Source organism: Rissa tridactyla, chromosome 4 (genome assembly GCF_028500815.1).
Source record: "Rissa tridactyla isolate bRisTri1 chromosome 4, bRisTri1.patW.cur.20221130, whole genome shotgun sequence".
NCBI classification, from domain to species: Eukaryota; Metazoa; Chordata; class Aves; order Charadriiformes; family Laridae; genus Rissa; species Rissa tridactyla.
In genome coordinates, this window is record NC_071469.1 from 72,476,358 (window position 1) to 72,501,642 (window position 25,285).

A 25,285-nucleotide genomic window follows, 5' to 3' on the forward strand; every position below is an offset into this window, starting at 1 on the left:
CCGGAATCACATGGGCTCCCGCGTTTCCATGGAGAGGGCCGGGGTGGGCGCTGCCAAGACGAGCCTGCCCCAACTCTCCCGGTTTGCTTCCCCCGTCCATGGGAGCGGAACAAAGAAGGGATGAGCCCGGCCGGCGTCCCCCGCTTCTCCTGGGACATGTGAGTGACACCGCCACCTCCCCCCCCCACCCACCTCCTCACGCACTCTGGGGCGGGGGGACGGGGACAAAAGAAGGGGGGAGCTTGGTGGCTTTAATTGGTGGTGGTGGGGGGACGTGTCGCCGTGGGGACGAGGACACCACCGCGGGGGGGACGGGGACAGGGCTGTGCTGCTCCGGGGGGGGGGTGGGTGGGGGTGGTATATGGGGGCGAGGACCCCCACACACCCCTTCCCTCACCACCACCACAAAGCCACCCGGTGTCGCCAACCACCCCCCCCCCCCCGGGGCCGGGATGCGTGGGCTTCCTCCGCTGCCATTTGGGATGGTGCCGGTCCTGTCGTCCACCCCCGCCCCCCCGATCCGGGACGGAGGGGCTGCCCGTGGCCATGGAGGGCTCTGCTGGACACCGGAGGAGTCGTCTCCCATCATCTCCCCCCCGCCCCGCGCCTTGCACCCAAGCAGGACCCCCCGGGTGTGTGTGGGGGGCTGTGTCTCCCAGGGGACCATATCAGCTGGGTGCTGCCTCCTCCTCCTGGGTGAGGAGGGGAGGAATGCTCGGAGGAATTAATGAGACAGATCTGGCTTTGTTGCTGGCCCGATCCTCCTATCTCCCAGCCCTCCCCAGCCTGCCAAGAAGTGCTTGGGAAGGCCTCGCACCATTAACTCTTTCCCTGCCACCCCAAGGCTCGCATCCCAGGGCCTTAGAGGGTTTTACCCTTGTCAGATTCCCAAAGGAGTCTAACGAGGCTGCCGGGATGTCCTGCCCTTCCTACGAATCCCACCTTGTCCGAGGACCCGTCTCCTGGCCGGTGGCTGAGGACCAGCCTTGCCGCGTCCCCCCGGGCAGGGCTGGGGCGTGAGGATATGACGCCGCGCAAAATCAGGCAGCGCAGGGCTTGGTGGCGGCGGCGTGTCCTGCTCTCGGCTGGTGGAGGTCCCTGACGCGGAGAGGAGCCGTGGTGGGAGCTGGCGCGGCCGTGGCTGAGCCCCCGTGGGAGGACCCGGCACCATGGGGTCAAGCACGGGAACGCGGGCGGGGATGGGGGATGCCGGGCTGGGCAGCGGATGAGGTGGGTGTTGGGGTGCAACTGGGGGGATAACTGTTGATCTGCAGCGGGGGCAGTGGTGGGGACAAGGGCACCTCTTCCCAAACCCTTCCTGAGGCTCCTGGCCACTGCTCCCGCTTTCCCCAGCAATTTGCAGCCTGGGTCTCTGTGGGGTGCCCGGGGTGGGCATCGTCCGGTGCCTGCTGCTACCCCGAGAAGAGGCAGGCAGGGGCATGGGGACATCCCCCAGGGATACCACCATGCTGGGCTCCAGCCTGCACCGGTGGCCAAGGCTCGGTGGGTGCCCCGGAGCTCCCGCCATAGCCCTGACTTCAAGGACGGGACCTGGGAGGCCCGTCGTTGGCAGGGAGCTGGCATTCGGGGTCCCCGGGGGACGGCGGAGGCAGACCAAACCCTGGCTTTGCGTGGGTTGAGGCCATTGCCAGGCTGGGACGAGCTCCCCGCCTCATGCTTTGGGGTTATTTATAGGGCTGCCATTTATATCGCTTCTATTTCTGCTGCCGTGTGGGGACGAGGCGAGGAAGCGAAGGGGGAGGGCTTGAGCCTGCACGGATGCGGGGTGCCCGGCCCCTGCGGCGAGGGATGCTGCCGGCGGCGGCGTTGGTGCCAGCCTGGCTGTGGGTACAGCCTAGCTTGGCACAAGGGCTGCTCCTTCTCTGGCCCTCGGGGCATCAACCTGCAGAAAAAACTCTGCAGATGATCTGCGGCGTTGGGCTGCCAGGTTTTTTTGGAGCTGGCTTTGCCGGTTTCTGCAAAAAATAAAGTTAGAGGGGTCGGCTGTGGCGGCATGGTGGTGGTGACCACCTGCAGCTCAGGGACCAAGCTTTCCCAGAGCAGCACTGGCTCTTGCAAGGCCACGCGTCACTTAGTCACTCACCATGGTTCTCCTTCAAGCCATGACGGTGGGTCTTCTTGCCAGAATTATCACCTCCCGCCCCCTCCAAGGTCTCCCCCATGGCCAGGAGCTCTTTGGCCCCCCACCAGGCTGGTGCCTAACATGCTGGCACTGGTCTCCCCAGCCTCTTTTGGCCAGCGGTGACCTCTGCTTGCTGAGGCTGGCATGTGTCCTTTGGTGCTGCGTTTCCAACTGTGGTGACGTTCTTCACCACGCAAGGGTGTCTGTGTTCGGGGAGCACTTGTCCGGCAACAGCTTGAAATAGTTTCTTCATCACTTTGGCCTTTGGTGCTGGTGCCACCAGGGGAGCGTGCTCCTGGGGCTGGTGGCTTCTCCAGGGGCTGGGTGATGCTGGGTGGCCACAGCCTTGGTGCTGGTGGTCCCAGGGCCAGCAGGGAGCAGCCGGGGAACCTCCCCAGGACTCGGTGCTGTCAGGAACTGGGGTCTCTGAGATGCCAGTGCTGTATCCTACGGATGGCAGGGAAGTGGGAACGTCCTCCTGGGGTGTCTGGAATTTTCTTCTGCCTGGCCATGGCTGTATATGTGTGTCCGAGCTCGGCTGCCCACGGAGGGGTTTGTTTGCATGTTCAGTTGGGGTGGGGATGCTCGGGGCAGCTCCCCAGGCCTGGCGAGAGGAGGGCATGACAGGGACACCCCCAAAAAGTGTGTCCCTGCTGCCTAGGAGGGATGGAGGCAGCTGCCCTGGCTGGTTGCGCCGAGCTGGGTGGTGAGCATCCAGGGCAAGTCCCCTGAGTTGGAGGGGTGACCAGCGCCCTACGGCGCCATGGGGCTGTCCCCTTCCCTGCACCCGCTCCCTGTCACCAGCCAGGCCAGGGACAGAGATTCATTTAACTCAATTACCGCACAGGCCCTGGTGGCATTGGCTGGGCTCGTGCCCTTCCTCTGCCCTCCCTTGGCAAGGTGTCCCCGAGCTGGCAAGCCCTGCTGAGTGCCGCGCGGGTTGCCACGAGGTGCTCGGAGGAGACGTCGGCCGCCACGTGCCCGCGGCCTCCTCCAGCGTCCTCTGCCAGCTTTTGAATGCTCGAGCCCAGCTCCTGCCTGCTCCTGGCGGTGTCCCTATGGGGGATGCCCGGGATGGTGCTGTGCCACGCGGTTTGCCTTCCCTGCCCGCACACCAGCTGTCCCACGGCCCTTTATGGGGCCACAGGCATGGCCATGGGGAGGCAGAGTCCCCGCGAGTGGCACAGCCTGGCCGTCACCCCTCTGGCAGGGAAGCCTGGACGTCCCTTCACTCTGCGTGGCACTGGGGAACGCCTCTCCCGGAGCTCCCGGCAGCTTTAGCATGGCTTTCTCGTTAACCTTTAATGAGAACAAACGAGCTGGCATGGGCCCTCGCTGCGGGCGCCTTGCCTGGCCGTGTGCCGGGCAGCGGCTCCGCATGGCTGCCAGCGCGGCGCAGGCTTTGCGGAAGGCTAGTGGGTCCCAGGGCGGTGCTGGGAGCCACGCTTTCCCCCAAGGAGAAGCAGCAAGGGGTGAAAAGCCGGGCAGTGACCCCCTGCCCTCGGCAGCTGCCGGGTCGGGACTTGAGGGCTGGCATGGAGATGGGTCCCTCCTCACCATGCTTTGTGGTGAGCCAGGCTGCTGGCTCCCCTCCATGCCCATGACATTGGCATGGAGGCTGCAGGCAGGTGGGCGGCAAAATGCCTCTATTTGCCAGTCCTGGGGTGGTTTTTTCTCAGCTGCTGCTCGTGGCCAGACCGGTCTCACCAGCTCTCGCCCCAGCTGCTTTCCCAGTGGGGCTGGCGCTGGGTACCCGCCTGGACACCAACCCAGGCACCCACCCGGACACCAGAACGAGAGGGTGCCCCGGGGCGCAGCGCTCTTTAGTGGCACCGCTGCAAGACCCAGCTCGCCAAGCCTGGCTGTGGCTGGCCCCGGAGCCACAAGCATGCGTGCCCGCAGTGGGGGAACCATGCCACCCCACAAGGGAGCCGCAGATGCTTCTCCTTCCCTGCAGTGTCCCTGTCCCGTCCTGTGCAGGGACCAGCAAGGAGGGGACCAGCTCTGGGCCGGGGAAGCAGCCCCACAAGTGGCTCACCCTCTAGGGAGGGGGTGAGCTGTGTCCGGGAGCACCCCATCTCTGCAAGCACCCCCACAAGACTCTGTCCCAGTGCTTTTCCTCCCGAACCTGGCCTGACCTCGCTCTAAAAGCAGCAGCAAACAGGAAAGGAGCCTGGGAGGGAGGTGTCTCTTCCTGCCCCGGTGACGTGGTGATGGCAGCCGGTCCCAGCCTGGATTGGGCTGGCTGCTCCAGCCTCCTCCGTCTGAGCTGGAGGGGGGGTGACTCAGGACCAGGACCCCATGGCGGGGGGTCCCATCTGTGCCAGAATCCCTCTGGTGGTTTAAGACATCCCTGTGCTTTCTGCCAGCGAGTTGTGGGGCCGGGAGGTGCCGCTGGGGTTGGCATGGGGGGGGCAGGTGGCTCTGCCACACTGCCCCGTGGGAGCGCGACCTCCGCGGGAAGCGGGGCATCCTTGGTTCCCACGTGGGAATGGCAGCCAGCATTTTGGAAAGCCGGCCCCTTCGAGGTTTTGGAGACCCAGGCAACACAAGCTGGGGACATCTGAGCAAGGAAACCCTTTTCCCAGCGGCTCTTAGGTGTTGCGGGGTGCCCACGGACGGGGTGCCCATGGACAGGGTGCCCACATGGATGTGTGCCGTGGGAAGCCTGCAGCAAAGCCATGGCGGTTTTGTGTATATAAATATATTTTTTAAAAAAGCAATGCAGACACGAGCAGCAGGGCTGCCGGGACCGCTCCCCGCAGTGGTGCGAGCGTCGGCTGCCCGCTCTGCCCACGGCTTTGTGGCTGCCCGCAGCGGAGCCGGCGGGGATGGGGGTGAGGGACGGTGCCCGGAGCATCCCCACCCTGGAGCAGGGATGAGCTTGGGGCCAGCGGTGCGTTGGGCTGGGCGGTGTGTGCTCCCTGGCTTGAGGCCTGCCCTGGGTGCCGGAGGGAAGGGGTGCTCCGCAGGGAGCAGTCTTGCGGGGGGGTTGGCGTGAGGCTGACAGGGCTGGTGGGGGACGCTGCGGTGCCCGGCGCAGGCTGCGGTCCTGAGTTTGCACCGTGGTGACCCGCGGTGTGGTCCCCTCCCCTGTGTGCCTCAGTTTCCCCAGGGGGGTGGTGGGGAGGGGAGGATGGGGACTGAGCCGTGCCGTCCCTGCTCCTGGGGCAGCCGGCGCTGGTGGGGTCCCCCTCCTTCTGAGGGGTTCGGGCGTCCTTCTGTCCTCCTGTCCTCCGTCCTGCCGTCCCCAGCCCTTGAGTCTCGGCCAGGGCTACGGCGCTGGGCAGTGATGTCAGCCCAGGGGAAGTGTGGGAGGAGACTGCTGCCCGGGGGGAGCCCTCCCGGCCCCAGCCCCCACACACAGGCGGACGACGGACGGACGGCATGAGAGAGCAACAGCCGCCCGCGCCGCACGGGACGCCGACCCCAGCCCGAGGGGGACGTGCTGCTACAGCCCGCCATGAACGGCAAACCAAAAGGTACCGAGCGCCGGCAGCACCGGAGCCCCCGGCAAACACTGTTAATTTGGGGACCCCCGGCTGTTTGAGACTCTTGGGGTGACGCCGTCAGGCTAGCCGGGGGGGGAGTTTGGGCAAGCAGCTTCCCTGGGAGGAGAGCTCTCCCTGCCAGGTGCACTAGGGACATGGGTACTCGCCGCTTGCAAGGGACACGGTTGTCACCGCGCCGTGCAGTGACGGGGTGTCAGGACGGGGTGTCTGTGGCAGGATAGGACCCGCCGGCTGCCCAGCCTTGCCATTGCCCACGCTGAGACCTGGGCCCTGCATCTCGACGCAGGAGAGGGGCCACGGCTGCCCTCCGCTCCTGGGCGATGCGCCCCAGACGTCACGGCAGCGCAGCTTTCCTTGGCAAATTGGTTTTCTCCCCCTTGTACCCACCGCATCTTGTGCTAACAAGGACAAACAGAGCCCGGCTCCGGGTTGAGCATCCCTGGCACGGTGGCCTCAGGGGACTTGGGCAGAACCGGGGGTCCTGGGGCTGCCCTCGCGCACAGGGGCCAACTTGCCTGGGCAGGATTTGGGGTGCGGGGAAGTTACTGGTAGCCATCCTGGAGGTGAGCAGGTAGGGGCAAAGGTGGCATGTGGGACCTTCTCAAGGTTATGCCAACCCCAGGAGGATCCTTCCAGAGGATGTCAGCGGCTCTGAGAGGGGTCACAGCCCACTCTGGTGCCCCTGGGCAGGCTGCAGTCTCATCTAGCAGAGCATGGAGGTGAGCTATGGCCCCCAGGCCTCCAAAGCCGTGGGCATCCTGGCTGGGTGCTGGGTCTGTGCCTTTGGTGGTGGGGGACCCGCTTCACTGGGACCCTGGTGGCCCTGGGCTGGCTCTCAGGAGCCATCCTAGAAAACAAGTTGGGCTTGAGCTCAGCCAGGCACTGGGGAAAACCCCCTGGCCCCAGCGGTGGCTACCTCCCTGGGTCCCAGTTTGGAGCTTTCATCCCCTTCTGGCTGCGAACTGGGAGCCGGTGGGATGGGTGGTGGGGTGGGCGGCTGCGAGCCCCTCCCTGGGGAGCCAGCCGTGAGTGTCTGCCTGCGCTGTGCCCTGCCCTGCCCTTCCTCGGGGATACTCCACGGGGTAAATAAGCACTTCCTCCAATTCTTCCCATTCGCAGCTCCTTCCCTTTCCTGCTGCCCTCCCACTCCGGCCCAAGGAGCCAGCCGGCCTCCCGCGGCCCTGAGGGCGGATACAGCCACCGTGTCCCCGCCGCCATGAGCACCCGGCACCCATCAAACCCCCAAACCGCCATCCCCTGCTCCTGCCGCCTTACAGCTGGGAATTTCTCTCCTGGGTGAGCCATGGGGAGCCAGGATGCTGTTCACTAGCTCATCCACAACTCCCAAAAAACCCCAGTCCCCCTCCTCGCTGGGCATGGGGGGCAAGGTGTTGGGGGGTCCTGCCTGCCTGGAGGAGAGGCAGAGCATGGAGGAGGTCAGGGAAGAGGCGTCCCGGGCTCCCTGTGACCAAGGCGGCATGGCGTCGGTCCCCGGATGCTCCCGTCCTGTGTGTTGGGGAGGGACAAGAGGCGATGGGAGGGAAGAGCTGCTCCAGCCCACGCCGGGAGCCGGCCAAGGGCCGTCCCGGGGCCGGAAGGGGCCGGGGGTGGGGGGGGAGCTGGGGTACGGGCTTGGGTTAGGGCCGCGGGGATGCAGCTGTGCAAACAAGGATGCAGCGCCTGGGCCGGAGGGAGCCGTGCCAAGGGGCTGAGTTCGCAGGCTCCCGAGGTCGCCCCCGCCGTGCGCCCAAGGGTGCCGGGGTGGGAGGAGGGGGGTCATGCTGCTGGCGTGGGGTGGGGGGACCCCCCGCTTGCCACAGATGCTGAGGACAGGATGGACCGTCCCGTGGCCATCACGCTGTGGGGGACACCGGTACCCCGCTGTGCCCAGGGAGGTGGCCGCAGTGCCATTGGTATGGGGACCACAGCCCAGCCCTGCCAGCCCCTCCTGGGGAAGCCCCTTGGGGGGCTGTGGGTGCTGCTGGCTGGTGGTGGGTGCTGCTCCCTGGGGTGCTGGGTCGGCCACCCTGGGTGGGGTGACACCCTGGGTGTCGCTGGCCTCCAGTAAGTGACATCATTACTGGAGATGGTGGTCAGAGCACCCCCAGCTGCCAGGGCTGTGCGGCTGGGGGGGTTTGGGGGGAGCCAGTTTGGGGCGTCTCCGACCAGGGCAGCGTTGATAAACCCGCCGGAGCGACCTGAGGCTGGTGTCTGAGTGTCGGAAACAGAAACCAGCTGGGACCAACCCAGCCGGTCGGACTGCCCCCTCCGCTGCTCCGACCAGCATTCTTGGGATCCCAATCATCTCCAGAGCACCGGGCGTCGAGCAAGGAGTGAGCTGGCGGCCGGGCTGGAGAGCCCCGGGGTGGGCTCCGGCACCCCCCGGCCACGCCGCCCGCCCAGCTGCTCACATCTGGCTGCTCTGCCTTCTCGGCCACTGCCCGTGGGCAGCGCTGGCCGGGGACGGACGGACGGACGGACAGACGGACTGATTCCCAGGATTGCATTTGTTACGCTGGGAGAGCTGCTGGCAGTCTGCGGCGCAGGCACGGCAAGGTGAAAAGCTTGGTCGGGAGGTTGCTTCGTTAGCACTGAAGCTCTAATTAAGGGCAGGGGGTGGTGGGGTTGGCAGGGACTGGACCACTGGGGACAAGACCTTCGGGGCAGGACCCCCATGGCTCCTTCTCGGGAGAGGGAGGGACGTGCTTTGGGCTCAGCCCGTGGCAGGGACATGAGCACGCCAGTGCTGTGCCCGGTGCCAGCCTCCCGGTAAGCCTGGTGCGGGGCTCAGCACCCTGGGTGAGATGCGGCGGCCGATGGCCCCTTCCAGGCGTGCCCCGGGCTCTGCTCCGCCGTGGTACCAGGTACCTCTTATCTCGGTAATGTCAGGAATGCACCACGCCGGGGTTTTTTTCCTCCGCTGTTGAGCCAAGCGTGCCAGGAGCGGAGACCCCCCCACCCTGCCTGCCCTACCTCACGCAGGCAGCGCTGCCCTCCGGCACCCTGCTGGCTGCCCGCCTGTGCCGGGCTCCAGCATCCTTGGGGCTCCCGGGGCATCAGCTCCGCAAACCAGGGTACGGTGTCCCCCCTCCTCGAAGTGGGTTTGGGGTCCTGGCAGAGGAGCTGGGCTGCAGGGTGCCAGGCTGGGGACACAGGGTGCCGCGGCAGACAGGCTGACGCTGGCAGAAGCTGCCAGTGCCCGAGGCCAGGCACTGGGCTGGCTGGCAGCAAGTGCTGGGGCTGCGCCATCCCTTCGACTCAGGTCTGCACCCATCCTGACGGCAATCTGGCCTCGTGGTGCAGTGCATTGCAGCGGGTGTTTGGGGGGAGAGCTGGGTCCCTGGGCTGGAGCGCAGGGACGTGGTGCTGCCAGCGGCCACCGCTCACGGCACTGCTCCCCGTGCCAGTGCAGGAGCCTCGGGTGGCTGCTGGAGCCTGTGAGGGGTCTGGGTGAGTGGCTGGGCATCGCTCTGACTCTCCGGGGGAGTTGTGCTGGGGCTTTGGTCTCCCACAGCACCTCCAGCATCCTTCTCCCCTGTGATGCGACCAGCATCCTTCTCCCCCGCAGCACCCTCAGCATCCTTCTCCCCCACAGCATCCTTCTCCCCGTGATGCCTTCAGCATCCTTCTCCCCCGCAGCACCCTCAGCATCTTTCTCCCCCGCAGCATCCTTCTTCCCGTGATGCCTTCAGCATCTTTCTCCCCCGCAGCACCCTCAGCATCCTTCTCCCCCGCAGCATCCTTCTCCCCGTGATGCCTTCAGCATCTTTCTCCCCCGCAGCACCCTCAGCATCTTTCTCCCCCGCAGCATCCTTCTCCCCGTGATGCCTTCAGCATCTTTCTCCCCCGCAGCACCCTCAGCATCCTTCTCCCCCGCAGCATCCTTCTCCCCCGCAGCATCCTTCTCCCCCTGTGATGCCCTCTGCATCCTTCTTCACAGTGCAGGCTCCTGCCTGGGTGACCCTCCTTATAGCCCCCCCGCCATGCTCCCACACGGCAACGTGGGCTGGAGAAGGATGGGTTGGCAGGGCCGTGCTCACCCCATAGGAGCTGTGACCTGCCCCACATGTGGAGAGCCCCATGGTAGGGGTGCTGGGTGCTTTCCCTATAGGTGAGCCATTGTCACGCCCAGCTGGGGCAGCAAGTGCCGGTGTCATGGGCCTTGCTCGCTCAGTGCGGGGCAGATTAAACAGCCCTGCAGGGGGTAATCTGCCCAGGCCTTGCAGGTCAGCCGGGCTGCTAGGGATTACAGCTCCTCCTAATGAGCTTAATTGGGACAGTGTTGTCCTGGAAACTGGAGGGACTGGCACCAAGATAACGTCGAGGCGGTAGCACCCACAGAGTAGCTCTGTGATCCTGGGCTGGGACGCCAGTGCCCGGAGGGAGACCAGATGGACCTGCTGCGTCCCGGCTCCGTTGGGATGGAGGTTATCGGCGGTGGCTGGCTCTGATTCCAAACGGCTCCGGCTCATCCCAAGCTCTGCGAATGCCTGGCCCCAGCCTGGTGTGCGGGGCGGTGATGGCATGGCTGCGGGGCAGCAGGGAGCACAGCGCCGGGGGGATCCCTGCCGATGGCCCAGCAGGTGCGTGCCATGCCGGGATGGTTCAAGCTGGGATCATCATCTGGGAAGGAGTGGGAATGGTGGCGATGCGGGGGGAGCCCTAGCGGTGTCTGTGTCCCTGTGCCATCCCTGGTGCTGCTGGGGCCGGGGACTTGCTGATGGCTGTGCTGGGGCAGAAGGAAAGGCAGAGTAAGCCCCTTAGGGAGTGGGGAGGTGGCTCTGGCTGGGGTTAGCTTGGCCCCATCTACCAGCCGGAGAAGCTGTGCATCCTTGGGGCCCTGCTTAGCCTTCCCCGGCAGGGTCCATGACCGCCGGGCACCGTGTGGGCTCATCCCCGGCAGCTCCTGGCTCCCCAGCCCACAGCTCAGCTCTGGGGGCTGGCGGGGACAGAGGGACCGAGTTGGCATCGGTGATGGCCGGGGTGAAGTGGAGCATCCAGCAGCCTCTGCCCTGCTTCTGCGGCTGCCCTGCGGGCTGGGTTCCCCCATGTGCCCTGCTGGCACTGCTGGGGGTGGCAGGGCCAAGAGGAGCCCCGGGCTCCCCTGTTCTTGTCTTGTCTCTTGGGCTCCTCCCTTGCTGAGCCCCCAGCCAGGGCTGCGGCGATGCTCCCTGTGACATGGGGTGGCAGCTGGGTCAGGGCCCCAAGACTCAGAAATCTGCTCTGCCCTGGCTGACATCAACTGCACCAGCCACTGCGGGGACAGGCGGGTACCGGCAGCTGGTTCGGGGCTCCTGGCATCGTCTCTGGCATTGCCACGATCAGAGGGCATGGCTGCGGTGGCCGTGGGGCTGGACACGTGCTGCCCGCGCGGACCTTCCAGGGTCCAGCAGGGAATGGCTCGGCCTTTCCTTCCCCGACGCAGAGCTCCTGGCAAAGCCGGGGACTTTCCAAAGCGCTTTGTTGTCCACGGGTTTCCCTCCTGATTGCCGGAGCGAGCGGAAGCCAGCGCAGAGACAGCAAAGGGCTGGGCAGCCAGCTCCGGCTCCGCGCCCTTCCTGCTCCTGCAGCGGCGTGGCACGGGCGACAGCGGGACATGGGACGAGACGGTTCAGGAGGAGGTGGCTGGGCTGGGGCACAGTGGGGGGTTTGCCATGGTCGTGTGCGGGAAGGGCCACAGTAGGCATTGGGCATCAGCCCCTTCCTTTGGCTCCCGGGGGATCAAGCTGGGGCGCGTCCGTCTGTCTGTCCTCGCTGAGTGGTCGCAGTGTCCGGAGCTCTGCTTCACCCAGGGCAGGGCACCAACCCTATTGCTGGGGACAGCGTGGGACCTGCGACCCTGGTGCCACCGGGAGCATCCTTGGGCTGAGCGGGAGGGAAGGCTCCCAGCCCTGGCCCTTGGGTGCCGTTCCTGCCTGGGTGTCGGTGGCAGCCCTGCCTGCGTGTGTTTTCCCACCCCGCTGCTGCTGACCCCGCTCTCTCATGTCCCCCAGGGAGGCCCTCCAGGTCACACTCAACGATGTCACTGTCTGTGCGCCCGCAGCGCCGAGTCCTCGTCACCAAGATCAATAGAAGCCAGTCCTTCGCCGGAGTGAACTCGACAGCCGACCGGCCTTTCAGGTAGGAGATGGGTGCTCATGCTGCGGGCCATGAGGGACAGGGACAGGCTTGGGCATGGTGGCGGGACCTGCTGTGCATCCCAAGGCACTTTCCCAACCCGCTGTCCTGGCATCTCCCTCAGGGACCTTTGTGGTACCCAGGGGATGTCACAGGGGAGTCTGTAGGGAGCATGGAGATGGGAGACATCACCCCAACCCTCTGCTGTGCTGTGTCCCAGGGTGGGTGAGGACCCTGCAACCCCGTGGCTGCTGCCACCAGAGTATGGAGGGGGCAGGTGTAACTCACCCTCGTTCTTCAGCCAGCTTTTAAGAGCTTCCATGTGACCGTCTCATCATGGTTAATGGGTGCGGTGAAGGAGCTGAGGTGGCTTTGAAGCATTGTGTCTCGACGGCCTTGACGTCCTGCGGCGGCTGGTTTCGGGGTTTGAGGGTTGGCGTGAATCAGGGTTTCCTCCGGGTCATTTCAAACCTGTGGCTGAAAGGTTTTATTGGCTGCCCATCCACTGCGTTGCGAGGAGCAGCCGTTCCCTACTCATCCTCTCTGGCCGCTGGTGATATTATGGTCCCATCATACCCTTCCTCCTCCTCTCTGCTGAACCTCACGGCGGTGAGAGTCACCCCACGCGCTGCTCGTCCCTGCCACCCTCCTCCGCACCGTCCCTAGCTCCTGGCTACCCTGTTGCAGCTGGTTCTCGGGACATGGGCATGCCATAGCTTTGGGCTACAGGACTTTAATGCTCTTAATCCCTTTTCCCAGCACCCAGCCAGGCTCCTGACCTCCCAGTGCACCCACTGGTGCTGGGGGAGAGACATCGCTCAGCCAAAGGGCTGGGGAGAGTAGTGCCAAGCTGCCTTGCCAGGCTATGGGCACCTTTGCTGGGTGGGCACAAGCCCAGGTAGAACGTCCCCATGGCTGGAAGCAGACCTCCAGCCCTGCTTGGCTCTTGTGCCCAGCTCCTGTCCAGCCTCTGGGACAAGCGAAGTTCTCCAGGCCACCAGCACGTCACTGGGTCAAGGGGTGCCAGAGGAACTCGCCTGGGGACAGGGAAGAGGGAGGACTTTTGGATGCCCGCAGCCAAGTGGCTGGTGGAGAGATGCTTGTGGGAGATGCCTCCAGGGGTCCTGGAGGACGGGAATGAGGACAGATGGTGGAAATCAAGCGCTTACCCATCACTCTGGCTTGGAAGGAGGCCAAGGCATTCATTTTCCCCCACCAATGATTCGGGGAAGTCTTTCGGCCACTCCTGCAAAGAGCGGCACAGGATGGGAGGTCCGTCCCGGGGCTGGGAACTGAGGAGCCTGTGGTGTCTCCCGGGCGCCGGTGGCGCGACGATGCGTTGGAAGGAGGAAGGGAAGAGCCGGTCTGAGCGGGGCGTTGCTCGCTGGGCTGGGGAGCCGCTCCGTTGCACAAGGCAGGAAGGGTGGTGTTCGCGTCCCGGGTGCTGGGTCGGCATCCCTTCAGGTCGGCCGGGGGAGGTCCCCAAGGTGGCGGTGGGGCAGGTGGAGACAACGGGTAGCCGGCAACTCCATACGGTGGGTTTGGTGACATCTGGAGAGGCGTAGCATCAGTGAGGATGTCCCTGCCCCGTGTTGCTGCACTGTGGGATGGGGTGCTTGTCCCTAGGATGCTCCCGTGCTGGGGTCCTTGCCTGTCCCTGGGAGCACACGGTGGCGGGACAGCAAGCCTGTGGCTTGTGTCACCTTGACACAGTGCCCAGACTACAGGGAGCATCTCCATGCTCCTGGCAACTTGGAGTGCTGGGGATGGAGCAGATCGTGACCCTTTTGGAGGGTGGCTGGGGGTGGAGATGTCCCCACAGGCACTCCAGGAACACAGCTTGGCTGCTGCTGGTGCCAGCTCCGTTTGCCTTTGCTCCCCCCGACTGGCGCCTGGGACCCCCAGACCACCGCAGAGGCTACCTCAGCATCTCGGACCCTGCTGGGATGTGGTTACCTCCTTGCTCTTCACCACCAGCTTTGTGGGTCTCTCCTTGTCCTTCCCATGGCTTTGGGGCAGCCAAATGCATCGAGGGGGCTGCGGACACCCGGGGCAGGCGGCACTGCCCAGCCTTATGTCCCCCTCTCGCCCGGCCCCGCTGGCTGGTTAGACTGGCTGCTGGGGAGTCCTGGGAGAGGCAGACAGGTCCGGGTGGACCTGGCCTCCATCCCAGACCTCCAGACAGAGTCCCCGGCAGGCTGGGGCACCCAGGCTGATCCCGGTGCTGTGTGCTGACCCCGGCCGCCCTGGGTTTGCCTTCCTCTCTCCCCAGGAACCTCTCGCCCTTCACCCCCACCGTCTCCCGCAAGACTGGCTCCAGGGTCAGTAGGATGTTCTCAATGTCCCACAAATCCCCACCACCCAAGGTGCCTCAGCCCAACCGCCTGGACGAGGTGTACGAAGCTCTCAAGAAGGGCCTGACGTAAGTGCCGGGGCTCCCCATGGCTGGGTGGTTGGAGGCAGGGAGCCCCGAGGGGCACGGGGACAGCTTGCTGTGTGGGTTGGGGTTGGCAGCTCTCTCCTCTCACCAGGCAGGGCCATGCCGGGTCTCCTGAGCACAGTGCCTCGGCGTCCCAGAGCTGCGTGGGGTCCTGCATCCCACCACGTCCCACGTAGAGGCGCTTGTGGGCTCCCTTGCCTGGGTGCTGGAGCGGGAATGCGGGGCCACGTGTACTGGGTGGGTGTGGGCTGTGGGTGGCAGGAGCCCTGGGCAAGGTGTCCCAGCCTGACCCCTGTGGTGTGGTTGCCCACAGAGCCTACCTGGAGGTGCACCAGCTGGAACTGGAGAAGCTCAGCACCCAGATCCGTGAGTCCAAGAGGAATTCACGCTTGGTGAGTGTTGCTGGGAAGAACCTTCCGGGTAGCAATGCTTTGGGGCAGACGGCTGGGGTTGTGGGCACAGCTGGGGCAGCTCATGGTCCACCTGTGCCCCGGGGCAGACCTGCTTCTGTAGGGACATCAGGGGCCAGCCCGGGCTCTGGTGCTGGGCTGCACGGGGCTCCTGTCCTACTGTCATGCACTCCCCAGCCCCGTCTGGGTGCTGCATGTCCCCGCCGACGTGCTACGGGTGGTGGCTGTGCGATGTACTGGGTCTCCTTGGGTGGGCAGAGCTGGCTTTGTGCTGCGTCTTATCCCTCTCCTCTCTCCTCCAGGGCTTTCTCTACGATCTGGATAAGGTAAGCGGGATCCGTGCCCTGTCCCCCTTGTCTCCCCCATCCTTGGGCCAGGGATGTGCTACTGCCAGCCCCTTCTCCACTTGCCTGTTCCCCGTCCCCTGCGCGGCAGAGTGCCTGCGGGGTGGGATGGGGGCTCTGTGGGCAGGCTGGGTCCGGGCAGGGGACGAAGCAGAGACAGACAGGGGCTTGTAGCCTGCTTCTTGCAAACAAAAGCTGTGGTTGGGGAGTGCTGAGCCTGGGTTAGCTCTGAGTTAACCCCGGAACCTGGCGTGTCTCCTGGGGGACCCTCTGGAGCAGGGGAGGCTGGAGGATGCTGCAGTGCGTGGGTGCAAGCATAGCCTCTGCTCCGGTCACTGCCGGCTGCCACCCCACACCTCCCAGGCTGGGCTGGTGACCACGATCTGTCCCAGCCACAGCCTTGGCACGCAGCAGGGCGCATCCTGCCCGGCGGCTTCTCTCCAGAGGGCTTGGGCTGCCTCTCATGCCGTCTTCTCTGCTTTTCCAGCAAGTGAAGTCGATCGAGCGCTTCCTGCGTCGCCTGGAGTTTCATGCTAGCAAGGTGAGAGCTGGGGAGCAGGGTCACCTTGGGGCTCCCTGGGTGCAGTGCTGGGATGGCTGTGCCATCCCCTGCCCTGCCCCTCACCGTAGCCTGGGCCTGTCCTTCCAGATAGATGAACTCTACGAGGCTTATTGCATCCAGCGGCGGCTCCGGGATGGAGCCCACAACATGGTCAAGGCTTACAGCACGGGCTCGCCGGGCAGCCGGGAGGCACGCGAGAGCCTGGCCGAGGCCAGCAAGGGCTACAAGGAGTACACGGAGGTGAGGCAGCCGGCTGGAGTGGGCTGGCAGGGTGCTGGGTCCCGTGGATGGCTGCTGATGGGTGCCGTCCGTCCGTCTGTCCCCAGAACATGTGCCTGTTGGAGAACGAGCTGGAGAGCCAGCTGGGCGAGTTCCATGTCCGGATGAAAGGTAACGCGTCCCGCTCCATCCCTGCCCTGCCGCCTTGCCTGCCTGCTGCCTGCTGACGCCCCTCTGCCCTCTCTTGCAGGACTGGCAGGCTTTGCCCGGCTCTGTGCTGGTGACCAGTATGAGGTTGGTGGGACTCTACGGGTTGGGATCTGCTCTTCTCCTCTGGTTCTTGGGGTGCCTGGGGGGTGTAGGTGGGCGCTGGCGTGGAAGCATGTTGTAGGGTGGTGGTGGGTGGCATGGGTCCCTGGCCATGCCCGGGGATGCGCAGGGAGCACCCACCACCCCAGGGCTGTGTCTCCCCCATACCCACCCCTCTGCGTCCCCAGATCTTCATGAAGTACGGACGGCAGCGGTGGAAGCTGCGGGGGCGCATTGAGGTGAACAGCAAGCAGGTGTGGGACAGCGAGGAAATGGTTTTCTTGCCCCTCGTCACCGAGTTCCTCTCCATCAAGGTACGGTGCAGAAAGGGGCAGGGACCATGTGGGGCCAGCTGCCACCCTGCTTCCCAGCAGGGCTTCCCTGCAGGACCTCACCTAAACCTCACCCAAACCTCACCCTCTCTGGGGTGGGAGGAGGCCATCTGGTGGTGGTGGTGGCATCCTGGCACACAGCATGGATGCGCACAGCATCCACGAAGTCCATGGCTTCACCTTATCCTCTCCTCCTTCTCCTTCCCCAGGTGACGGAGCTAAAGAGCCTGGCCAACCATGTTGTGGTGGGCAACGTGTCCTGCGAGACCAAGGACCTCTTTGCGGCTCTGCCCCAGGTAGTGGCTGTGGATATCAACGACTTGGGCACCCTCAAACTCAGCCTGGAGGTGACCTGGAAGTGAGTACCTCAGCGGGCATTTCTGGTAGCACGTGGCAGGGCTGGGGACACCTGGCGTGGTCTGGCAAGAGGTGGCCCAGCCTGGGCTCCCATCCCAAAACTAGGCTGCATTATGGGAAGCCACAGGTTGACCGGATGGCATCCTGGTGTCCTGCTCGCTGCGGAGCAGGGTTGAGACCCCTCCCTGGGCTGGCACACGCCCCTCACCTCCCTGCTCTCCTCCCCAGCCCCTTCGACAAGGACGACCAGCCCTCGGCAGCCAGCACCGTCAACAAGGCCTCCACGGTGAACAAGAGATTCTCCACCTACAACCAGAGCCCGCCCGACACGCCGTCCCTGCGGGAACAGGCTTTCTATGTAAGTGTGACACCGGGCAGGGCTGCTCGGGCGAGGGCTTCCATGCGGGGATGTGTCCAGGCTATGTCCCAGAGGGTGGCACGGCTTGGGGACGGGGGTGGGCAGCTCTTCTCCAGCCGTACGGCCGTGGCTCCCCGGTACTGGCCCCTGCTCCTCCCGCGCTCACAGCTCCTCTTCTCTCTGCCCAAGAGCCCGGGGCGGGCGGCCGACAAGCACGGTTGGTCCTTGCTGGACATCTTTCGGGAGACACTCTTCGAGAAGCTGTCTCAGAGCTGCTCCTGCGGCGACGTCTCCTCGGCCGAGCTCGGGAGATGGCCGCAGCAGGGCCGCGTAAGTGCGAGGGCTGGAGCCGGCCAGTAGCTTAGCCCAGCGGTGTGGCCCTCCCGCAGTAGCCGTAGCTCCTTGTCTCCTACTCACTAGCCCTTGCTGATGCCCAGAGGCCTGATCCTGCCAGGCCGGGGTCTGGGGAGACGTTTCCCCAAGCTGGGGACGCTCCGTCCGTGCGCCCTCGTGCGAGAGCTGGGCACTAGTGAGTAGAAGGCTTGTCCGTGTCCCTGCACTGGTGGCGTTGGTGTGCTGTGCCGTGGCATTGGCGTGATGCTGGTGGGATGGCGCTGGTGTGACGCTGCCAGCGTGGCACCGGTGTGCTGCTGGCGTGGTGCTGGTGTCACGCTAACACGGCGTTGGCGTGGCGCTGGTTCAGTGATGGTGAACCGCTGGCGGGATGTTGGTGTGATGGCCGGCGCTGCGCCCATGAGCTGGTGCCATCCGTGCAGCCATGGCGGGTGGTGTCCTCGGCTCCACACATTGCACTCTGTCATGGCTGCCGTGCACCCCAGGGCTCGGGGGCGTGCGTGGCTGGGCCTGGGGAGTCGGACTACACCCCGGCATGGCTCAGGGTGCAGGGCTGGAAGGGGCAGCCACAGTCGGCCAGGTCCTTGCCACCTGTCCTGCTGTGCCAGGGCATTGTGGCAACTGGCTCTGGTGGTCGCAGTGGCCTCAGTGTCCTCCAGCTTGGCCGGATCCTGCCCCCGGTTGAAGGGAAGGCAGCCAGAGGAGTTGAAGGGGGTGGCAGAAGGGTCTTGGCTGACACCATTTTCCCCCCTCCCCAGAACATGCTGCGGCGCCAGGAGGAGCTGGAGAACGGCACAGCTTGGTCCATCTCCTCCGAGTCCTCGGACGACTCCTCCAGCCCCCAGCTGTCCGGCAGCGCCCGCCATGCCGCGCACAAGCCCATCGTGCAGCCCGAGGTGCAGGCCTCCGCCCCCGCCATTGAGATCTCCTTCTCCCAGCAGCCGGAGGAAGCTGGGGCTGGGGCCGGCGGCGTCTGTGTCCCCCCCGCCGGGAGCCAGCCGGAGGAGCCGGGCAGCCGTAAGAAGGATGCGGTGGCCAACGGGCATGTGCCCTACTCCCGGACTCTGAGCCACATCAGCGAGGCCAGCGTGGATGCCACGATGGAGGCCAAGGCTGTGGAGAGCCCTTGGGAGCCCGCGCCCAGCCTGGAGGACATGGGGACGGGCGAGCAGGATGCGGACCCCCTCCCCAGTGCCCCGGTGGCAGCCGCCGCGGCAGGGCAGGACAGGGGCGCCGAGGCCAAGCCCCGTGCCACCGCGGCGTGGGCCACCACCTGCGAGGTGGAGGCCGGCAGGGATGAGCTGGTGCAGAGCCAGGCGCCGTCACAAGGCAGCTGCGGCACCGGGGTCACGGCGGCGCTGGCGCAAGCCCCCTCGGAGGAGAGGCCCATCCCGGCCCCGCCGCTGGCTGCTGGCGTCCCCGAGGTGCCGCGGGCGAAGGTGGTGGATTCGGGTCTGGAGGAGGCCATTGGCCTCCTGGGCTCGGCCCTGGACGACTATCGGGGGCAGTTCCCGGAGCTGCAGCCCCTCGAGCGGGAGCTCAAGCACCTGGAGGAGATGCTGCTGGTGAGGGGCTCCCAGCAGTGCCTGGGGATGGGGCGGACGGGGCTGTCCCTGCTGGCAGTGCCCAGGGGTGATGGGGACAGGGCTGTCCCTGCTGGCAGTGACCAAGGATGATGGGGATAGGGCCATCCCCTGATGGCAGTGCCCAGGGATGATGGGGATGGGGCCATCCCTGGCTGGTAGTGCCCAGGGATGAGGGTGGCAGGGCCATCCCTGCTGGCAGTGCCCAGGGATGATGGGGACGGGGCCATCCCTGGCTGGTAGTGCCCAGGCATGAGGGTGGCAGGGCCATCCCTGCTGGCAGTGCCCAGGGATGATGGGGACGGGGCCATCCCTGATTCCTCTGACTAGGGGGACGGGTCCATCCCTGCTGGCAGTGCCCAGGGACGAGAGCAGCAGAGCCATTCCTGATGGCAGTGCCTGGGGACTAGGGGGACCCGTCCATCCTTGATGGCTTGTGGGTGGCAGGGCTGTCTTGGCTGGCGAGGCAGGATCTGATGCCGCCATGCCTTCCTCCGCAGCAGAAGCAGGGCGTCTTCCTCAGCCGAGCCTCCAGCATCAGCCTGACGGTGGAGCATGCGCTGGAGAGCTTCAGCTTCCTCAACACCTCCGACATGGAGGACTCGGAAGGTTCTGAGGAGGAGCCTCTCCAAGATGAAAGGTGCACAGCGGGGCTGGCGGGATGGGGGTGCGGGGCAGGATGTGGCCGTGGAGTAGTTGGGATGGGGGATGCCCAGCTCTTCCCGGGTGCCCAGGCACATTCAGACTGGCCCATCACACCTCAGGGCAGGTCCAGGTCACAAAGCAGCAGGATGTGGCCCTTCTGGTGGCACAATGCTACCCCGCATCTCTCCATGGGGGCTGGGCTAGGGGGCAGCCCCCGTACCCTGTGCCCCCAGGACCTGCTCCTTCACCCAGCCCTGATGCCGTGATGCTTTAGGTCCTACAGAAACTTGGCCCAGCTTTGTCCCTGTGGGTGGGGAAGGGCTGGGTCCAGATTTCCCACGCTGACCCACTGCCTCGGTCCCTCCCTGGCTTGCAGGAGGGCTGGCAGACCCCGCCGCGGCAGCCGGGCCCCCAGCGCCGGCGAGACGGGGGCAGACGATACCGGTATGTGCAGCGGCTCCGAGGCCAGCACCGACCCCTTGAGCACCGGCAACGAGTTCCTGGACAAGGCCCTGGTGCTTCACCTCAACAACTGCAACCGCCTGCTGCTGGTGAGGATGGGGGCTGGGGCGTGGTGGCAGGAGACCTCCTGGGGAGGGACGCGCTGGGGTGTCCCCCCTCGTGGGGTGTCTCACCGCGGCATGGATGCTGCGGTGTGGGCGGTGAGCTGCGTCCCTGAGGTCCCCGGTTTGGCCATGCCTTGCAGAAGCTGGGCACCTTCGGTCCCCTGCGGTGCCGGGAGATGTACGCCCTGGACAGGCTGATGCGGGAGGCACAAGTGCTGGAGATCGTGTGCCAGCTGACAGAGGAGCGAGCGGGAGCCGCCAGCTCTGCTGCCGAAGGTAAAGACACGCAGCCGAGGGGACCGTCCTTGCCACCCTGGGGGGCTGCGTGGGGACCGGTCCCCCCTCGCTGGCATGGCTGGGCAGCGAGGGGCTGTGCTGCCGTGCCCCGCTCCGGGGAGGCTTGACAGCGGCTGTCCCCGCAGTGGTGCAGTTCTCGACGCGGAAGGAGGGCGTGCTGCCCCTTTGGGACCGCTGCGTGGAGGTGCCCAACGTCTACACCTGCCCCGTGGAGCGGTTCCTGCAGGCGCTCAGCGCCCAGTACGCAGCACCCATCAGCGAGCGGCACCCCGGCCTGGCCGATGCCGGTGAGTGGGCAAACACCTCTCTCCCAGGGGTGTTTGGGTAGAGGGTTGCCAGCCCCTCTGGGCGACCATGAGTGGGGTGCCAGGAGCCCCGTGGAGGGGTGGACACAGCTGCCGCGCGCCCTGACCCCGGCCCTTTCCCGCAGTGTGTGTGAAGCTGGTGGAGGACGTGCTGAATCGGCGGCTGCCCCGGCGGCCCGGCGGCGCCCAGGGCGAGCAGGTCACCATCTTCCAGTACTGGAGCCACTTCGAGTCGCTTGGCGCCCTGGTGCTTGACACCTACATGATGGAGCTGGCAGAGGAAGGTGGGTGCCCTCCCACCCTCCCTAGACCCTGACATGGGGCGCCGGACCATCCACCATGGGGGTCACCCTGCAGCACCGCCACCGTGCCCTGGGGCATCACCCAGAGGCTCAGCCATCCTTGGGGTGGGCAAGTAGGTCCGATCCAGTGCACGCTGCCTCCCTGAGCACCCTTGGTCCTTGCCGTAGGTCCCCAGCCTCTTGGCTTGGGTGCCCCAGCAGCCCCATGCGTTGACACCCTATGTGGGGTCCACCTCTGCCCAGTGTGGGATACAGGGTGCCTGGGGATGGGTTCCCTGTGGCATCAGGGTCGTGCGGGCAGTGCCACCGGGCTCCCCGCACCTCGGCTGAGCTGGCGGTTCCCCGTAGCGCTGTTGGCCCAGAACCTCAACTCGGACGACCAGGATGTGGTGCTGCGTGCCCTGAAGCGCGTCCCCGAGGGCCGCCTGAAGAAGGAAGGACTGAAGGCGCTGAGCTTGCTTCTCGTGGAAGGCAACAGCAAGGTGGTGAGCGCCGTGTCAGCCCAGCTCCGCAGCCTGGCGGAAAACCCCCGCTTCCGCCAACGGGTACGTGATGGGCAAGCCGGGGACGAGGTGGGCTGGCGCCACGGTCCCTGGGGTGCTGCCCCCCAGCTCTGCTGCGGGTGGTGGCACTGACCCCCTCATGTCACCCACCCACACCCCCCAGGCTCTCGTGTGCTACCTGGAGCAGCTGGAGGATGAGGAGGTGCAGACGCGCGTGGCAGGGTGCGCGGCGCTGGGCTGCCTGAAGGTGAGAGGGACGTGGGGAGAAGGCAGCAGAGCTGCATCTTCTGGAGGAAAAGGAATCGCATGTGGCCGGCAAGTCCGGATACACCTGCAGAGCCTCCTGCTCCCAGGAGAGAGGAGCTGGGGGTGTCCCCAACGCGCCGGAGAAGCAGGAAGGGGCAGGGCAGGCAGGGAAATGGGGAGGGAAGGGACGGGACGGGACACTTTCCTGCGCCGTGGGTTGTGTCCCTGCTTCCGGCCCTGCTCAGCGCCTTGTCCCTTCTCCCGCAGGCCAAGGAGAGCATCGAGCAGCTGATTTACCTGTGCCAAACCGACAAGGAGCCTGTGCGGGAGGCAGCCAAGCAGAGCCTGATGCTGTGCGGTGAGTGTCCCACCACTCCTCTCCGCTCCCTCCCCACCCACCGCATCCCGAGCGGCATCTCCAGGTGCCGGCAGTGCCCGCGGGAGAAGGGGGTCCCGGGCTGGTCCCTGCCTAACCCCGCTTACTCTGGCTCATCGTGCCCCAAGCTCTGCCGGGCAAGAGCAAGCAGGCAGCGGGCAACGAGGGCCAGGCATGCTGTGGCCACAGAGCGCTAAGCCTGGTTGTTATTTATTATTTGCTAGATGGCACTGAGAGAACCATCTGAGTGGGTTTCTAGGCCTCCAGATCGCGGCAGCTGCTGCACAGGTTGGGACACGTGAGCCGTCCTCGTCCCTCCCGTCCCCGCTCCTGCCGCTTTGCTCACGAATGTCTCCGTCTTAGAGCCTGTCAGCCATGTCACGTTTTGGAGTCTGTGTGTCTTGGTTGTTCATAGAGCCCATCTCCGTGGCACCCTGGCACTCGTAGACGCCTTGTGTCCCATGTCCCAGCAGATTGTCCATGTCACCACCTCTTGCTGGGGGTGGCCGCTGTGGGCAGATTGGCGAGTGGGGGTGCCGGGTGAAGATCTCGGAGCCAGCTTGTAGCGCGGATGTGTGCCTCCCTGTGTGTGCCCGGGGGGTCCTGGGGAAGCCCTTGGGACTCTACAAGAAAGTTGGAGAGGGACTTTTTACAAAGGCATGTAGCGATAGGCCAAGGGGTGATGGCTTCAAACTGGAAGAGGGGAGATTTGGACGAGATCTCAGGAAGAAATATTTCACTGTGAGGGTGGTGAGCCCCTGGCCCAGGTTGCCCAGAGAAGCTGTGGCTGCCCCATCCCTGGAGGGGTTCAAGGCCAGGCTGGACGGGGCTTGGAGCAACCTGGGCTGGTGGGAGGTGTCCCTGCCCAGGGCAGGGGGTGGCACTGGGTGGGCTTTAAGGTCCCTTCCAGCCCAAACCATCCTGTGATTCCCGTGCCAGTGCGTGCAGCTGTTTGAGACGCTGGAGCCGGCACAGCCCCGAGCCCCAGCCCCTTTGGCCCAAGCTGGGCTCTCCCCAGGGCAGCGCTCCGGCAGCCCCGACGTGGGTGATCCCAGCCCCGCGTGGGCACAGGTACAGCAGGCAGCCGAAGAACAGGATTCGCAACACCTGAATCAGGAGCTCTGGGGGTTTTTTGAGCCGGATCCCAGCTGGGACCTGCCCAAGGAGGACGAGAGAGGTCTCACTCCGTGGCCTTAGCACACCAGCTCAGCTCTGCCGGGCATTAGCCACATTTCCTTGGAAAATCCAGGGAAGGCAGCTGGGGATGGGCAGGGCACAGAGTTTCTGCAGTTGGGTTCACTGACTGCGGCGTGTACTTGCAGGGGAAGATGGTAAATCAGCTCACCGGCGGCTGGAGGAGACCCTGGACAGCCTCCCGAGGATCTTTGCACCAGCCAGCATGGCCAGTACAGCTTTCTGAGATGCCACGCAAAGCCACCCGCCATCCCTCGAGGGCAAAGGCACCGCCAGGCCGCCCAGGCTCGCAGGAAACGGAGCCGTCCAGGACCCGGCGGCTCCGGCTGCGGGCAGCACAGCGCAGTATTCCCCCCGCCGGGCACCGGCCGCGGCCGCACACTGCCTTACGGAGCACCGCTTCCCCCACCACCCACCCCGCGCCGGGTGCCACGTCCCGCACCCTTGGGCAGGGGGGGACCTCGCTGCACATCCCACCCTCTGATCGCTATTTAAAATATACACGGGGGAGCCCACCCTTCCTGCCCGCCCCCCTACCCTTCGCCGCCGCTGGGACCGGAGCGGCAGGGAGACGTTGGGATTTCTCTGCCTCCTCTTGCCTTCCTCTCGCTCGTGGGCACGTGCCCTTGTCCCGGAAGGACTTGCACTTTGGAAACCACACCGTTTCTTTCCAGGGGAACTGCTGCCCTTTTTGCCACCTGGAGTCCCCAGGACTTAAATAAAGTGAAATATGAGATATTAATATATTCTGCTGGCGTTTCTTCTTTCCAGCTCCACGTGCTCCTGTCCCTCCCCGGCTGTGGCCGTAGGGAGCGTAGCCAGATGTGGCCCCAGCTCTGCTGGGAAGCGGAGGGGAGGGCAGGGGCAGGAGGAGTGACAAAGGGACGGACAGACGGATGGACAGAAGCTGCCACCATTTTTTTTTTGTTGTTGTTGTTGTCGTCGTCATTGTTGTTTTATTTTATTTTTTATTTACAGATTTTTGCAGAAAAACAAAAGCAAAAAATTCTTTTCTATAATGTCTCTATAAATCTATATATAATGTAATTACAGAGAACAACTAATTTTGATTTTAAACCAGAAATAAAATAAAATAAAATAAAAAACAAACCAAAAAACTTTTACTGAGTGACGGTCTCGCTGTGCGGGTGTTTCTTTGGCCCCGCTGCCCTCGGGGGGGGCAGGGTAAGTTGGGGGTCAGCGTAGCTGGAGGGTGGCACGATGGGGATGACCAGCCCAGGGAGCCACCGAAACCAGGGATGCCCCGGGAACAGCGACAGCGTGGAACGCTGTCGCTGTTCCCGGGGCATCCCTGGTTTCTACTGTCTTCTGTACCTTGGTGCGGTGTCTTGTCACCGAGCTACAATGGATCAAAGACTCACGGAATAGTTGAGGTGGGAAAGGACCTTTGGAGGTCAGCCAGAGCTCAGGACCACACCTGGATGGGTCTTGAGTATCTCCAAGGATGGAGATCGTAGAATAGTTTTGGGTGGGAAGGAACCTTTAAAGGCTATCTAGACCAACCCCCCCTGCCGTGAGCAGGGACATCTTCAACCAAAGAAGGTGGCTCAGAGCCCCGTCCAACCTGATCCAGGGATGGGGCATCTCCCACCTCTCCGGGCAACCTGAGCCAGCGTCTCACCACCATTCCTTACATCTAGTCTAACTCATCCCTCTTTTAGTTTAAAACCATTAAGCCTTGTCCTATCGCAACTCCTCCGGCCTACCCGTGCCAGTGCTTGACCATCCTCACAGAAAAAGCTTTTCTGAAGTTGAACTCCAATCCCTGCACTTCAATTTCAGTTTGGTGC

At 64.9% G+C, this 25,285-nt stretch overlaps 1 protein-coding gene across 5 annotated transcripts; it reads left to right on the forward strand.

Annotated features, from left to right (window-relative positions):
- Positions 1 to 24,216, forward strand: RIPOR1 (RHO family interacting cell polarization regulator 1). 5 transcript variants are annotated; one of them, XM_054201164.1, is made up of 22 exons: positions 1 to 158; positions 11,649 to 11,775; positions 14,045 to 14,194; positions 14,526 to 14,604; positions 14,925 to 14,948; positions 15,454 to 15,507; positions 15,616 to 15,768; positions 15,855 to 15,918; positions 15,998 to 16,041; positions 16,245 to 16,370; positions 16,598 to 16,746; positions 16,974 to 17,103; positions 18,216 to 19,022; positions 19,541 to 19,680; positions 20,062 to 20,236; positions 20,392 to 20,527; positions 20,674 to 20,835; positions 20,979 to 21,137; positions 21,504 to 21,700; positions 21,822 to 21,905; positions 22,172 to 22,262; positions 23,603 to 24,216. In XM_054201164.1, the coding sequence occupies exons 2-22, from the start codon at positions 11,675 to 11,677 to the stop codon at positions 23,698 to 23,700; spliced, it is 3,123 nt and encodes a 1,040-aa protein (XP_054057139.1). In that variant the 5' UTR covers positions 1 to 158; positions 11,649 to 11,674; the 3' UTR covers positions 23,701 to 24,216. The 5 variants fall into 5 exon arrangements, with proteins under 5 accessions (XP_054057139.1, XP_054057140.1, XP_054057141.1 ...); XM_054201165.1 differs by lacking the exon at positions 1 to 158 and adding an exon at positions 880 to 1,174; XM_054201166.1 differs by lacking the exon at positions 1 to 158 and adding an exon at positions 1,208 to 1,230.
- The last annotated feature ends 1,069 nt before the right edge of the window (positions 24,217 to 25,285 follow it).

What these genes read in the sequence shown, in the direction of transcription:
- RIPOR1 (XM_054201163.1), top strand. An exon ending in TTCTCTACGATCTGGATAAG is followed by an intron (nt 14,949 to 15,453) that starts GTAAGCGGGATC and finishes CTGCTTTTCCAG; the next exon opens with CAAGTGAAGTCGATCGAGCG. An exon ending in AGCCTGGAGGTGACCTGGAA is followed by an intron (nt 16,747 to 16,973) that starts GTGAGTACCTCA and finishes TCTCCTCCCCAG; the next exon opens with CCCCTTCGACAAGGACGACC.